The 13,909-nt window shown below is 39.5% G+C and overlaps 1 protein-coding gene across 2 annotated transcripts; it reads left to right on the plus strand.

The window, feature by feature from the left end:
* The first annotated feature begins 1,602 nt into the window (after positions 1 to 1,602).
* Positions 1,603 to 12,967, plus strand: LOC111945781 (granulocyte-macrophage colony-stimulating factor receptor subunit alpha-like). 2 transcript variants are annotated; one of them, XM_023948440.2, is made up of 9 exons: positions 1,603 to 1,759; positions 2,733 to 2,862; positions 2,954 to 3,129; positions 4,293 to 4,432; positions 9,090 to 9,128; positions 10,117 to 10,246; positions 11,400 to 11,496; positions 12,000 to 12,081; positions 12,539 to 12,967. In XM_023948440.2, exons 2-9 carry the CDS (start codon positions 2,735 to 2,737, stop codon positions 12,611 to 12,613), a joined length of 867 nt encoding a protein of 288 aa, XP_023804208.2. In that variant the 5' UTR covers positions 1,603 to 1,759; positions 2,733 to 2,734; the 3' UTR covers positions 12,614 to 12,967. The 2 variants fall into 2 exon arrangements, with proteins under 2 accessions (XP_023804208.2, XP_023804202.2); XM_023948434.2 differs by lacking the exon at positions 1,603 to 1,759 and having other exon boundaries at positions 2,646 to 2,862.
* Positions 12,968 to 13,909: the final 942 nt, after the last annotated feature.

Here is a 13,909-nt window from a genome sequence, read left to right on the forward strand (position 1 = left end):
CTACATGTGCTGAGGAGAAGGAAGCACATCAGACTTGCACTTTGTGGTGTTGGTTGGCCCCAGCAACAACTCAATATAACTAATATTTACAATCAACATGAGATAATGAACCCAGAAAATGACTGACTGCTTCTAGCTCATCAGTCACCAGTCCCACTACAGCCACACCCAGGAAGCAGAAATACTCATGAGCCCAGGCATTTCTGGGTCTCCAGAAGGTAAGCCCTCTTTGTCTCCAAGGAAAGACAGCACTGTGCTACCTTCAGCTTCCTCTCTAGGACATAACTGTATCCTAATTATGTATTAATAGCTGATATATAAGAACTACTGCTCATATTGTTAATTCATTCCATATGCCCAAAAAGGAGCTATAGGATTGGAATGGCATCAGGATTTCAATAAAGACAGTTCCTGGAGCATCCTGGGAGACTGTTAGGCAACAGGTGAATTTTTCCATATATAGTAGCCAAGAAATAGGAGTGTTAGAGAAGTGCATGGACCATTATCTTTCCTACAAGTTTCTAACTCCAAGCAGGAAGGATCTGTGTGTTTTTAAGAAGAAAATGTTGATATATCCTGGTGTTTGAAAGATTTCATATTTTCTAATGATGCTTCAATTTCAATGTGAAGAAATGAAATTACTTTACATGGATTTTAAATCTCAGTATTAAGCAAGTTACACTGTCCTCTGTGAAACAAAGCCTTTCAGGGTGTAAAGGAGCTCTCGATGTTTTGTTCTGTTTATAATGACCCTCCTCTTTAGGTAATGCACAGCTGTGACCCAAGAAGGTAACAATTGCTCAGCAGCAGGGCCTGGAGTGACTATTTGTGGTTGGATGCTTACAACTCACATTTTTATTTTTTTTTTATGTTTTAGTGGTGGTTTGTAGTTTGGCTATTTTCACATTGGAAGAAATGAATTGAGGACAAACCCACACCACACTTTTTAGTAATGTTATATCTTATTTGTAGACATAATATCCAAGATTTGAAATCCCCTTTTTCCTTCTGCTCAAACACTTAACAGTTTACATTGTCATTTCCCTGGGAACCCCCACAAACCTGGCTATCCCTGCCCAGTCCCCAGAGCTTCCCTCACCCTGCCCAGAGCCCAGGACCCCACGTCAGCCCCCTGGATCCATCAGCCCCTGCCCAGTGATAACACAGCAGGGACAGTCTCTGGGTTCCCACAGCCCTGCCCTGCCAAGCTGGGCTCACCCTCAGGCCCATGAGCCATCCCAGGCCCCAGGGAGGTGCCTGGTGGTCCAGGATGGGGCTGCCCTGGGTCCACAGCTGCCCTGATCTGGGCTGGCGTTGGGTTTGGCTGGCACTCCCTGATGCCCTCCATGGAGAATCCCCCAGATGGATTTTATGGAGAGATGCTTTGTACTTCTCAGTATAGTTTAGAGTTAGAGAGAAATACCTGTAAGAGTAAATCTTTTTATGCACTTTCTGTATTCCCAAACACCAGCATACTCTCATACTACAAAAGGGGAAATTTAACCAGCTAACTTCTTGTTCATGTTATAAGAAGTCCCAAGTTGGGCAATTAGAACATTTGCTATGAATCAGGAAGGAAGTGATGAACATTAATTTTGCAACACTTCCGATGCTAAGATGGTTCCCCAAAACACAAGCAGCAAGGGAGAAAGCCCTATTTATAGTTATACAGCCTTTTAAAATAAAGTCTTTCCATCTTCTCTGAATCTGAAGACTATAATAGAAAGATAAACGAGGTAAAGACATTTTGAAATAAAAGGTAGGTCCATCTTCTTCTTTCCAGCTGTTTTGTTTGCTGAGGAATTTACTGAGTCTCTAAGGAAGTCTAAGACTGGAGGGGATGTCTGGATGTCCCAGACAAAATCTAAGAAGCTGTAAGAGGAATATATGGGACTAAGTTGAATGAAGTTTTTTTTACAAATAAAGTACCTGCTGCATGCTAAGAAAGATCCTAGACACAATTTTGATTCTTTACTGGGTTTGATACTGAAATTTTAGAAGTGAGAAACTGTTCCTCAGTCATGGAATCATACTCACAGAATGATTTGGGTTGGAGAGGACCTTGAAGATCATTTAGTTCCAACCCCTCCAGGATCATGTTCCAGTACAGCTGGTTGCTCTATGCCCCAACAAACCCAGCCTTGAATACTTGCAAGGATAGTGTACACAGGCTTCTCTGGGCAACCTGTTCCATTGCCTCAGTGCCCTCACAGTAAAGGTTTTATTCCTTGGATCTGATCTACATCCTTGAAAGTGCATGAACACCCTCAGCAAACTTACCATATTCAACATTGAGTAACTTGAGTTGATGTTACTGTGACCTATTTTGACATTTTCTGCTTGCTGCTATTTACCCACTTGTCTGACATCCATTCATCCTTAACTTTTGTATATAACAGATAGAAAAACAATCTTTAGACCTTAAAATAGCAGCCATCCAATGTATGTCTATAAAGTTTATGCAGTGCTCCTGAAATTGCCAGCTTTTTTTCCCCACAAAAATTGTTTTGTTGCATCTATGATCACACCTTTGGAGGATCTGTCCATAGAAAATTCTTCATTGAATCTGTCAGGGCAAAGATCTTGCAGTGTTAGCAAACAAAATGAAATGAGTCATTCCTTAACCCGGGAATAACCAGCTGGAGTCTAACATATCTAAGTGTGTGCCATGATCCCCCAGCTTGGAGCAGTCACATGAGTTTTCCTCATCATGGATATTCCTGTGTTTGCAGGCATGAATGGGTCAGCCATTGAAAACTTCTCCTGTGTGATTTATAACATTTTCCTCATGAACTGCACTTGGCAGGCAGGAAGGGAAGCTCCAGCAGACACACAGTATTTTCTCTACTGGCAGAACTCAAGGTAAGGAGATCTCTTTGGTCCAGGGAGTTCTGAATTCTCATTCCACACGTCACAGTGCCCATGTTTAACTAGAATACTTTGCTGTGCGCAGAGATGAAGAGGAGATGGAGTGTGAGCTTTACATTAAAGATGAAAATTGCAGAAATGTGGGATGTATCTTCCAAAACGTGAGCATAGGGAGTGAAAAAGCTTATTTCCTGGTGAATGGGTCTAGCAAAGACTCCCTGATTCAGTTCTATGACGAGTACATTGACCTGTATAAAATTGGTAAGTAAAATATTTATTTCAGATTTATTTTAATTATTTTAAGAAAATAGCAGAACAATTATTTCTGAGAAGGAACCATGTATCATGTCTCACCTAGACTTGAGAGTAAGAGACTGTGGTCTCCTCAAGAAAATCTATACCCCAAGGAAAAGACTAAGAGGGGAGGTAAATACCAAAGCTCCACAACTGCATTCTGCCTCAGATTCTTTAGTGATCTACCCTTATGGCTTTTAGGTTTTTCTCAAGCAAGGTCCACAGGACTTAAAAAACTGTACTTTCCCCTGCTGCCCTTTCAGTGATGGCCAAATACTTTCCAACAGAGGAGAGAGGAGACCTTTTAGAAGTTTATCTGAGCACTGATTTCTGCTTTTCATTGCCAGTGCAGATGAAATACAGGGCACCATACCCTGGAGAAAATGAGTTAACACACATACAACATACCTTCCCAGGTGGTGCTGTACTTGAAAACATCCTCTGCAGTTACTTTTACTGTGGCAAAGTCTCATTAGTAATGTCACACTGGTTTTGGTATTGTGCTCAAAAATTGAACAACAAAAGGCTTCATTCTATAAGAGGAAATTGAGGTGTAATGTCACTCCTGGCAGATAAAACAAGATTGTTCTTTGACCAAGAACCCCATCACAAACAGGCCAGGCCTGTCCCTAAACACTGCTGAAAAGTAGTAGTCTAGCTGATATTAAACTTTCCTCTATCAGCCTTTTGTCACCCTGTCTGCCATGAGTGACTGTCTTTTGCTGTTCCAATAATCAAGTCATTGGCAATGATGAAAATATAAAGGCCCTCATACTTTTGCTTGCATCTGTAAAGTGAGGGGCAATACACAAAGTTGGCTAGACTATTAAAAATGGAGTGTGTTTCTCAAATTTGTATGGCTATTTCTTTTGCAAGGAGAGAATAAACTGCATCATTGCAACAGATAGAAAGCAACACCTTCAGGTCACAGGAGCATCATGAGGAGGCTTAGAGAAAAAAGAAAAGGTCTTTGGATTTCTTACTTTAGGGACAGCAGCAGCTAGCTCATCTGCAGTACAAATGAGTATCATTCCTCATAGAGGTGTTACTTGCAATTTCACTCTCTTTCAACAAATCAAAAGTAGATCAAGTGATTTTAATTATTTGAATTCTTGGTTATATCATTTCAGAAAAGCTCATGCCTCCATCAAATATCACAGTCAACTGTGATGAAATTAAAAATGATTGCATAATTCAATGGCAACGACCCCAAATAAGTCATTCTGACAAAGACTTGTGTTTTAAATATGAAATTAGCATAAAGTATGAGGTAAGACTGTCTTCACTCACGCTTATATTAATTCATATGTTTGCATTTACCAATACACATGAGTGAAAAGAAAATGTCTCTCTACTATAATATAGCTTTCCCCATACATATCACCTTATTCCTTTGTGTCTGCAATTTTCAGGTCCATATGAAATCCTGCTATGCCATTCTGCATATTTTTTATTTTTTATTTTTTTTAATCTCTACTCCCTTGAGTAAGATACTGCTGGAGTGACACTGGATTCCTGGGACAGTCCCAGAGGAGAAGCATGATTAATCAAGTTTCAAACATATCATACCTTTGTCTGTGACAGCACTCATAAAAGGCACTTCTTTCACTAAAACCTTTTTAGTTGTCCTTGATTGGACTCTTTCCAATGGAGACTGGATCTCTGTGGAAGGGCCAAGCTGGGCTTTAAATAGTGAAAAGAGAAATGTGCATTCACTCAACAATTAAGTCCATTGAGTTAATGGAAGAGAATGAAATTTCTCCATATATGAAATGCAAATAGCTTATCCAGCTATAAGCATCCCACCAGTTGAAGATTTAAAATGACAGATAAAAGGAAAATAAATGTGAGAGAAAGCAGAGAGGCAGTATGATTAAGGACAGGTTAGTGAGGGGGTGACCTTGACTTTACAAGTCTTTTGGCAGCAACAGGGAAGGAGATTGCTGTGTTCCACTGCAAGAGTAGATGTAAAACCACTGCGGCAGAACTGCATCAAAAGGCCACAGGGTGGCAGACAGAGACTACAGAGGAAAAATCTTCCTGAACTACAACGAGCTTTGGCCACCCACTTTGTGGCTGTTTGAAGGCATTCATTCCCTAGGTTTCTGAAATACGGAGTTTCTTAGTCTGGGTTGGGTTTACTGTTTCACAGATGAGCTTTTTTTGCAAGACCAACTAACTGCCATGAGACACCATTACTTGTCTGAATCACTTGGCTGTTGTAACGAAGAAAACTTATTGAAAACTCAGTGTGACACTGGAATAAACGTCTATTGCAGTAAAGCAATACATACTTTTTAATAATTTTTAATATATGTAATACTCAAGTTATAAGGAATACTCAATTCACAGCTTGTCTGAATTTTCTAGCTTTTTTTCATCATCATTAGCAGTTTTCACCTAGCTAATTGAGTCAAGGGGCAGCAATTATTCCAGCAATTAAGCAGTGAGGGGTCCTTTCACACTTACAAGATGCAACTACAATCATATCTTTGGAAGATTCACCCATAAAAAATTCTTCTGCCATATGTATTGCTTTATCACTGGCAGGTGTAAACTTGTGGGTCTTTACTGTGACCAACAAATGCTGCATTACAATCAGCTTTTAAATTTTATTTTTCACAACTGAAGTTTCTTGAACTGGGAGTAAACAAAAAAAAATTTGAAAAAAGGATAACACCATGAGTAAGATAATTTCAATCACATTTTTTTCATGTTTGAAAAAGTGCTTCTTCTTCAGTGATGTTTTTTGTTTAGGGTTTATAGATCAGAATATCTGAGAAAACCAAAGGCAAAACTTAGCAGGGGAAACTCAGCTAAAAAGGCACCAAATACCTCCACCTCCCTTATGTCCTTTGTCACTAGGTTCACCCAATTCAGTAAGCAACAGGCCTGCTTTCTCTATAACCTCTCTTCTTGTCAATGAACTCATCAAAAACTTTCTTGTACTCACCTCCCTCACTAGTCTTGCCTCTAGCTTAGCTTTGTCTTTCCTGACACCATTCCTCTATGTGCAGATGATGTCTTTGTATTATTCCCAAAACCCTTCTTCTACATTTTGTATAATTCCTTTTAGTCTCTGAGTTCAGACTCAATCTTCATGTCCTGCCATGCTCACCTAGCACGTTTACCTGATTTTCTGCACACCAAAATGGATCATTCAGGTGTGTCCAGAGAAGGGCAACTAAGCTGTGAAGAGTCTGGAGCTCAGGTTTTATGAGGAGCGGCTGATGGAGCTGGGGCTCTCTAGCCTGGAGAAAAGAGGATCAGGGGAGACCTTAATGATTTCTACATCCACCTGAAAAGAGGTTGTGGCCAGGTGGGAGTCAGTCTCTCCTCCCAGGAAACAATCCACAGGACAAGAAGAGATGGCCGGCCCCAAGTTGCACTGGGGTGGTTTAGATTGAGTATTTGGGTGGTCAGGAATTTGAGCAAACTGTTCAGGAAAGTGATTGAATCACCATTTCTTGAAGTGTTCAGAAAACATATGGCTGTGTGTTCAGTCCAGGTGTCAGAATTGGACTGGCCTCCACCAGTTGTGGTGCCTGCCCGGATTCGAGCAGTGTCAGATACATTCAAGCAATGGTCAGAAGACTTTTATTCCCTCAGCATCCCAGAAAGGATTTCCCAGTAGTTTCCTGAGTGAGTTAAAGGAGCAAGAGAGGAGATCCCCAGCACTGTGGAGCAGCAGCCCTTGGCAAGGGACATTTGGCTTCAGGTTATGAGACACCTCATGAGGACCAAGTGTGATGCCTACATGAATAACCCTGTGAGCTGTCACACAAAAATCACGGCTGATTAGGGTAAATGACATAATACACAACAAGTTTTGGGTAAATCCAACCAAAGGCAACATAGCTAACAATATATTGCAATGTAGAATAGTGATCTTAACAAAACATAAAGAGTTTCATTACAAGCAATAAATATGTGGTTATTGCTGTACCTCCATCACCATCTCCTTATTGTTCTTACGCATTTAGCCCTGCAATGTGGCACTTGCAGACATGGTTTAGTTGTGAACTTGTCTGTGCTGGGTTAATAGTTCTACTCAATGATCTTAGAGGTCTTTTCCAAACTAAGAAATTCTATGATTCTATGATTCCTGTACTCTGAGGAGGTTGTCCTTGTAGATCAACAAGTAACTTGGTCTTTAAGGGTACTTTCCCTGGAGTACCAAAGCCTGTGACCATGAGGTTTCCTGTAGAAAGTCTCATCAGCTTTCTTTTCTTTTCTTTTCTGATCATGAGTTCTGGAACAGGCACCTACTGCATTAACAACTCTGCTGGTCTGTCCTCTGATACCTACACACAAGTTCTCTTACTGGTTCATTACAGACAGAGCTCTGTGCATACAAGATACTCCTTATTAAGCAGTAGAAGGACCAGGTTACCAAGCCTGTTTGCAAGGACACAGGGACACAGTCACCCTACTTGGTGAGATGCATCCCATGCCTGCCCCTCTTTCTCAAAAAGGATCCCAAGGTCATAGAAGACAAGAGACAAAGCCCTCTCTGTGACAGTGGTATTCAGCCAGGTGTTGACCTGCTCTGGATGACTGCAATTCTGCTCAAGCCTTTCCCTCTCACTGGAAGGCCTGAGGAGACACCATCTGGACTTCCTGCCCTTCACCATACCCCCAGCACTCTGCAATCACCCTTGAAATCTTGCTGGCTACCCCTGCACCTATAAAGAAGAACAAGGGGTTCATTGGCCAGATATTTCTCCTAGATTGATCCCTGTGTATAATTTAGCTTGACTGCAGATACTAGAAGGTGTCCTGTACAGCAGATTGCTTTATAAAATCATAGAACAGTTTGGGTTGGAAGTGACCTCAAAGACCATCTAATTGAATTCCTGCCATGGAAGGAACACCTTTCACTAGATCAAGTTACTCAGAGCGCCATCCAGCCTGGCCTTGAACAATTCCAAGGACATCCACAGCTTCTCTGGACAGTCTGTCTCAGTGCCTCTCCACCAGAACAGTAAAGAATTTCTTCCTAATATCTAATCTAAACCTACACTCCTTCATCTTAAGGCCATCCCTCCTGTGTTATCAATACATACCCTTGTGAAAAATCCCTCTCCAGCCTTTCTGTAGGTCCTATTAGGTGCTGGAAGGTGCTGGAAAGTGCTGGAAAGTGCTGGAAGGTGCTGGAAGCTTTCCCCAGAGCCTTTTCTTCTCCAGGCTGAACAGCCTCATGTTCAGATGCTGCACGGGCATGCATGTAATTATTTGAAAAAATAAATCTGGATTAATTTTATTCTAAAATGGTGTATTGCAAAATAATTACAAAAATACATAACTAGTTATCTAATGGAGATTATATAGTCTGCAGTCATTAGTTGTGTGTGGTCAGTACATTATATGGTAATTATTATGGCTATTTAAATAAGATGAGCAAATTTTATTCTGTCTGTCAAAAATGTAGTGGAGGGCAATCTAAAATATCTGTGAATCCATGCCAGTCCCAAATATTTCCATCTAAAAGAAAACAAAATAATATTTACATAATATTTACAATTACAGTGTCACTGTAATATTAAAACATTAGATGTAAACAGAAAAGTTTATTTCACAGATTCTTTATCTTCTGTCTTTTTTTTTTTCCCTGGTGTCTATAAAAATAAACTTGTCATTTTCATTTAGGTCTGATTTGTTTTGTGTTTCAATATGAAACTGTGATGACAAGGAAAACAAAAAATTTTCCATAGCAGAATTAATTACTATATAAACTTGGCATTGTAGATGAATTAGATATTAGATACTAAATGTTAGACAAATTGCTAGTTCTTCTGAACAAACCATGAAGTCCATAAGAAAGGGAATGCAGTAAAATGGGACAGTAGATAAAAATTAATTATTATTGAAATATAAGCAATGATAAAAATAAAGTTACTTGCTTTTCTTTTTCTTTCAATTTACAGGATAATCCTGAAGGAAAACCCATATATACTTCCATACAAGTGAGTCTGTTTGTTCTATTAATCAGCAATACATGTTAATTTCATTGTCAACTGTGAAAAGTAAATAGTATGCAAATACCTTTAAATCATGAGTATGTGCTCAGTGTCCTATGCTTTATGGGAACCTTATTTATGGATTTCACAAATGCATCAAACTGCTAAATCATCATGGCATATGTAATTTATTATACATTCTGGGGCAGAACTTCACTGCTTTTCTGTAAGTATTTTGAAAAATCTCCCATTTTTCATTATATTGACCACTCTCCTTCTCAAATATTTGGAATATACTTTGAAGTTACACATCACTGACAACAGAGAAAATATAAAGTATCTCCTAGGAATTCTATTTTGTTTATAAAAAACATAGACCACAAAAGTCCTTTTGGGATGGAGGCTGTCATCCAGGTATGCTGCACCTCCTTTAAATCAGTGCAGCTTGCACATCTCACCTCTATGCAAAAGTCTCCAAGAGCAAGAGTACTGCAGTAAATTCCAGTCACAATAAGTATTGCAGTCATCTACTCATTTTACAGGATTGTCTGGAAAGTTATGTTTTTTCTGAAAACTTATAACGCAGAGACTAAAGGCAGGTGCACAGACACCTTATTCCTCAAATCACTCAGTTCTAGCAGTACTAAAATGAGATGGTTCAAGAGGTTTTTCTACCTCTCTATGTGCTTAGGGAAAGTATCAATAAATAAAAGCATATCATAAGAAATCACAGGTTACACTTTCACAGTGTAGAAGATGAAATGCTTCTAAATGTAAAAAGTTTAATGAATGTGAGCTTATTTTTGAGATACATATTTGCATATATATTATATAAATAACAATAATGTTTTTTCTTCTCTGTAACAGCAGTCTTCTTTAATAAGCAATGCTTTCATAGCCTCTTAAAGCTTTCACTGGTAAATGGAACATGCATATTGTCAACACAGACATGGAACAATGAAAAGCAGCTCAGTTTTTTTGGTTGTTTTTTTAGGAAGGGGGAAATAACAACATATTTCTAAGATCCAATAAAAGAAAGAAGTATGTCTTGAAAATGAGAGCAGCTGGCAGTGCCTGCTTTGTGAACCCAGCCTGGGGGGAATGGAGTGCACCCGTTGAGTTTGGTAAGAACAAATCCATGCCCTGGGCTACCCTTCCCCCAGAGATGTCCTGTCTACCTCACACCTATGGACACACAAAGGCACAAGGGATTGGCAAAAATTTTGCTTCACACCACACTACAGGGAAGAGTTGGAAGAGACTTAATAGATTTCTTAACATCCTAACACTGCAAATAACATTTAAAATTACACCTTTGCAGCTGTAGTGAGCTCCTGCTTACTGTAGGGGGGGAACAATTAAGATCAATGCTAGTTCTTCCCATCAGACATTTCTGTTAAAGTGATAAATTACAGAATTCATTTCTATACCAAGCAAAACTTTTCAGACTGAAAGGTTCACCACAGTCAGTCACCACAGCAGATGTTTGACACAGCATGAAGTTCAACAAGACAGAGTTCAAGGTGATGCTCCAGGGCCAGGGCAGCTGCTGGTATCAATACAGTCTGGGGGATGAAGGAATTGGCAGTAGCTTTGCTGAGAAGGACTTGGGGGTGCTGCTGGGTGAGAGGCTGAAGGCCATGAGCACTCACAGCCCAGAAAGGCAAACGTGCCCTGGGCTGCATCCAAAGCAGTGTGGGCAGCAGGGCCAGAGAGGGGATTCTGCCCCTCTGCTCTGCTCTGCTGAGAACCCAGCTGGAACCCTGCATCCAGCTCTGGGGTCCCCAGCACAGGAAGGGCATGGACCTGTTGGAGTGAGTCCAGAGGAGTGCCACAATAAGGATCAGGGGGCTGGAGCACCTCTCACAGTCTGAGAAAGTTTAGGTTGTTCTACCTGGGAAAGAGAAGGCTGGAGAGACACCCTGTTGCACTCATCCAGTACCTAAAGACACTACAAGAGAACTGGAGAGGGACTTTGTGCAAGGGCATGTAGATGTAGTTCAAGGGGGAATGGCTTTAAACTGAAAGAGTGTAGATTTAGGTAAGATTTTAGAAAGAAATTCTTCACTGTGAGAGTGATGAGGCACTGGCACAGGTTGTCCAGAGAGGGTGCCCCATCCCTGAAAGTGTTCAAAGCCAGGCTGGAGGTCTAAGCAACCTGCTCCAGTGGAAGGCATCCCTGCCTATTCTGTGTTCTGTAATTCTATGATCTATTCTTATATGACTACTACTACCACCACCACTACTACTACTAATTTATGTAAGTTTCTCTTTCAGGAAATTATGAAATTATATCTCCTTCAGTATGGATTTTACTTGGCGTAGCAGTTGCAACACCCTTAATGGCAATAATCACTTTTTCTTTTTGCAAAAGGTAAGCTTAATTTGTGCATTTATTTTCTCTGTATTTGTGTGTGTGTGTGTGTAACACCTAAAGTTTTTAAACAAATAAGGTGGAGGTGTCCCTGTAGGATAAAATAAACCACTTAAGGGAAACAGAAAAGGAAAGAAAAAGTGTATTCTATATACATGATGCACTTTGCATAGAAATAATATAGAGAAGACACAGCTCTCTCAACTTGTTAAAATTTTTACAACCACTTTTCACTGTTGGTAGTGACATTGCAGGACAAATTTCTTTTCCTGTCAAAGAAGGAAATTCACTACTAGTAAATCTTCAATCAAAAATTAATCTATTACCACACAAATTATTAATGTTTTCCTGATACACGTTCATTCTGTGTTGAGATTATGTATATTTTTCAGTTCATTTCTAAGACAGAAGAGGAAGATAAGAGCTGGTTCAAGGGTGCAATGGTGTTGCCACATTTTGGTTATTCAATTTTAATTTTGGATTCAATACATTTTGATTTCCAGGATTGGCTGTTGGAAGGCAGCATTTCCACAAATCCCAGGACCAAAACCTGATTTTTTTACGCTGGCTGATACAAATCCAGAGGTATGTTCTCTATTTTTATATTAGATGTGTGAAATACATACAAAACTCTATTGGCTGAATTTTTAAAATGATAAGGAACTTATTACAGAGGATCACTCCTCTCTTTGCCATATTCATATTTTCATATGTAGAAAAACAGAAGAAAATCAGCAGGGTTTTTAAGGGAAGTGAAATGCAGTTCTCTTTCAGAACCACAGGGTTTCTCCCATTCCAGTCTGCCCCCTTGAATCCCTCCAGGTGCACACCTTGCCTGCTTGCCCACTAACAAGTTACATATGCGGCAAAGAAAAGAAGGTGACACAGAAAACAATTCAAAAGAGGGTTTTGTAAGGAAACAGGACAGACTGTGTTGGTCACACAGAGCAAAAACAGCTGGAATACTCTCAGAATTGTGTGTAACTAGAGGCTGACCTAACTTTATGTATAAAATTGATGGAAGTTTCTCTTTTCCTTTCAGCTGATGGAGAACAAAATTCAGCCACTAACATCTGAAAATGAAGAGATAGTATTAGTTGCTGACATCGTGAGATAACCAAGAAAAATGGAGGAGTTTGAAAATGCATTTCTTGCGCAATTGTATATTCCCGTGGAAAGTCTGGAATAATATATAGCTTTCTTCACTTTCTTCTTTTTCTTGTAGAAAACAGCAATGCAGTCAAGACAGAATGATGCCTCACATGCAATCTTTTTAAATTCCGTTGTATTTTCTTTTAGTTTTGGCTAATTTTAACTGTTTGGATATCTTCTCATTTGTAAATATGATTGAAATATTTCATTCAGGAAGTTTTAGTTACATTTCAACCTTAAGGAAAAATAATTGTTTTTCTGTCCCATATTAAAAAAGTTAATAATTAATTTATTGAAATTAATACAATTTTAAAATTTCTGATGCCTGAATTCCTTTGTTCTACTATCAAAAATGGGTCAATTCATACTAGAAGTTTCTTTGGAGCTGTTCAAGTACACATGGGCAACGAGAAAAATGAGATTCACTCAGATTTTACACTAGACATTTGAACATTTCTATTTGATTATTAGACTAATTTTATAATGATACTAGATGTTTTATTATTAGACTAAACATTCCTGGGACTATTTTCTTGCACAGGGGCCAAATCAAATGGAAGAGTCCAGACATGCTTTCTTAAACTCCTGAATAAGGTGGACACATGCAAACCACCTTTAGAAATTAGCACTGGCCTGAGCTAACCTCTGGACTATGTCCAGGAGCTGTTCAGGACATTACTTGTAAATCCTGGCTAAACTAATGCTGGGAACAGTTGTTCCTGGACATGTTCCAGTGCTGTACTTTCTCCAGCTTATACTGTAGCTGAACACAAACAGCTCTCAGCACACTTAGTGCCTTTGACGCAGTTAATGATTACCTTTTGGTCAAAGACTCACCTGGGAAGCTTTTTGCAGCTGGTCAGAACAAAAAAAAGCAAATTTCTAACTTGTAAACCATCTTTGTATTTTTCCCAGTATGCAGCAGTGGTCAGAGTGGAAATGCTCACAATAACTTGCTAAAAGAGAGATGGTTTGTAACAGACTGCACTGGTTTATATAACCTTGCACAGTAACTCTTCTCTTGGGAAAAAATGCCAGAGTGAGGCATAGTTTGGCTCCAGTCCCCAAAACCTAGCCATGAGCTATAAGCAACCATTCAGTGGCTTAATGTGAGGAAGAGATTAATAAAGTATAATAAAGACAGTATCAAGACGCTCAAGAGATGGCATTGGGGTCTTGTTAAATAGAACTTAAACAAGCTCCTCACTTGTTTCTTGCTTTTTCCTGAAAAAGGATAACATACTTAACAGAATCAGGAAAG

This window comes from Cyanistes caeruleus, chromosome 3 (assembly GCF_971803275.1).
Source record: "Cyanistes caeruleus chromosome 3, bCyaCae1.hap1.1, whole genome shotgun sequence".
Taxonomy (NCBI): domain Eukaryota; kingdom Metazoa; phylum Chordata; class Aves; order Passeriformes; family Paridae; genus Cyanistes; species Cyanistes caeruleus.

Coding starts and splice junctions, on each gene's coding strand:
- LOC111945781 (XM_023948434.2), top strand. CDS start 2,711: ATGGATATTCCTGTGTTTGCAGGCATGAATGGGTCAGCCATTGAAAAC. Junction 3,130..4,292: donor CATTGACCTGTATAAAATTG/GTAAGTAAAATA, acceptor ATATCATTTCAG/AAAAGCTCATGCCTCCATCA. Junction 9,129..10,116: donor CCATATATACTTCCATACAA/GTGAGTCTGTTT, acceptor TTGTTTTTTTAG/GAAGGGGGAAATAACAACAT.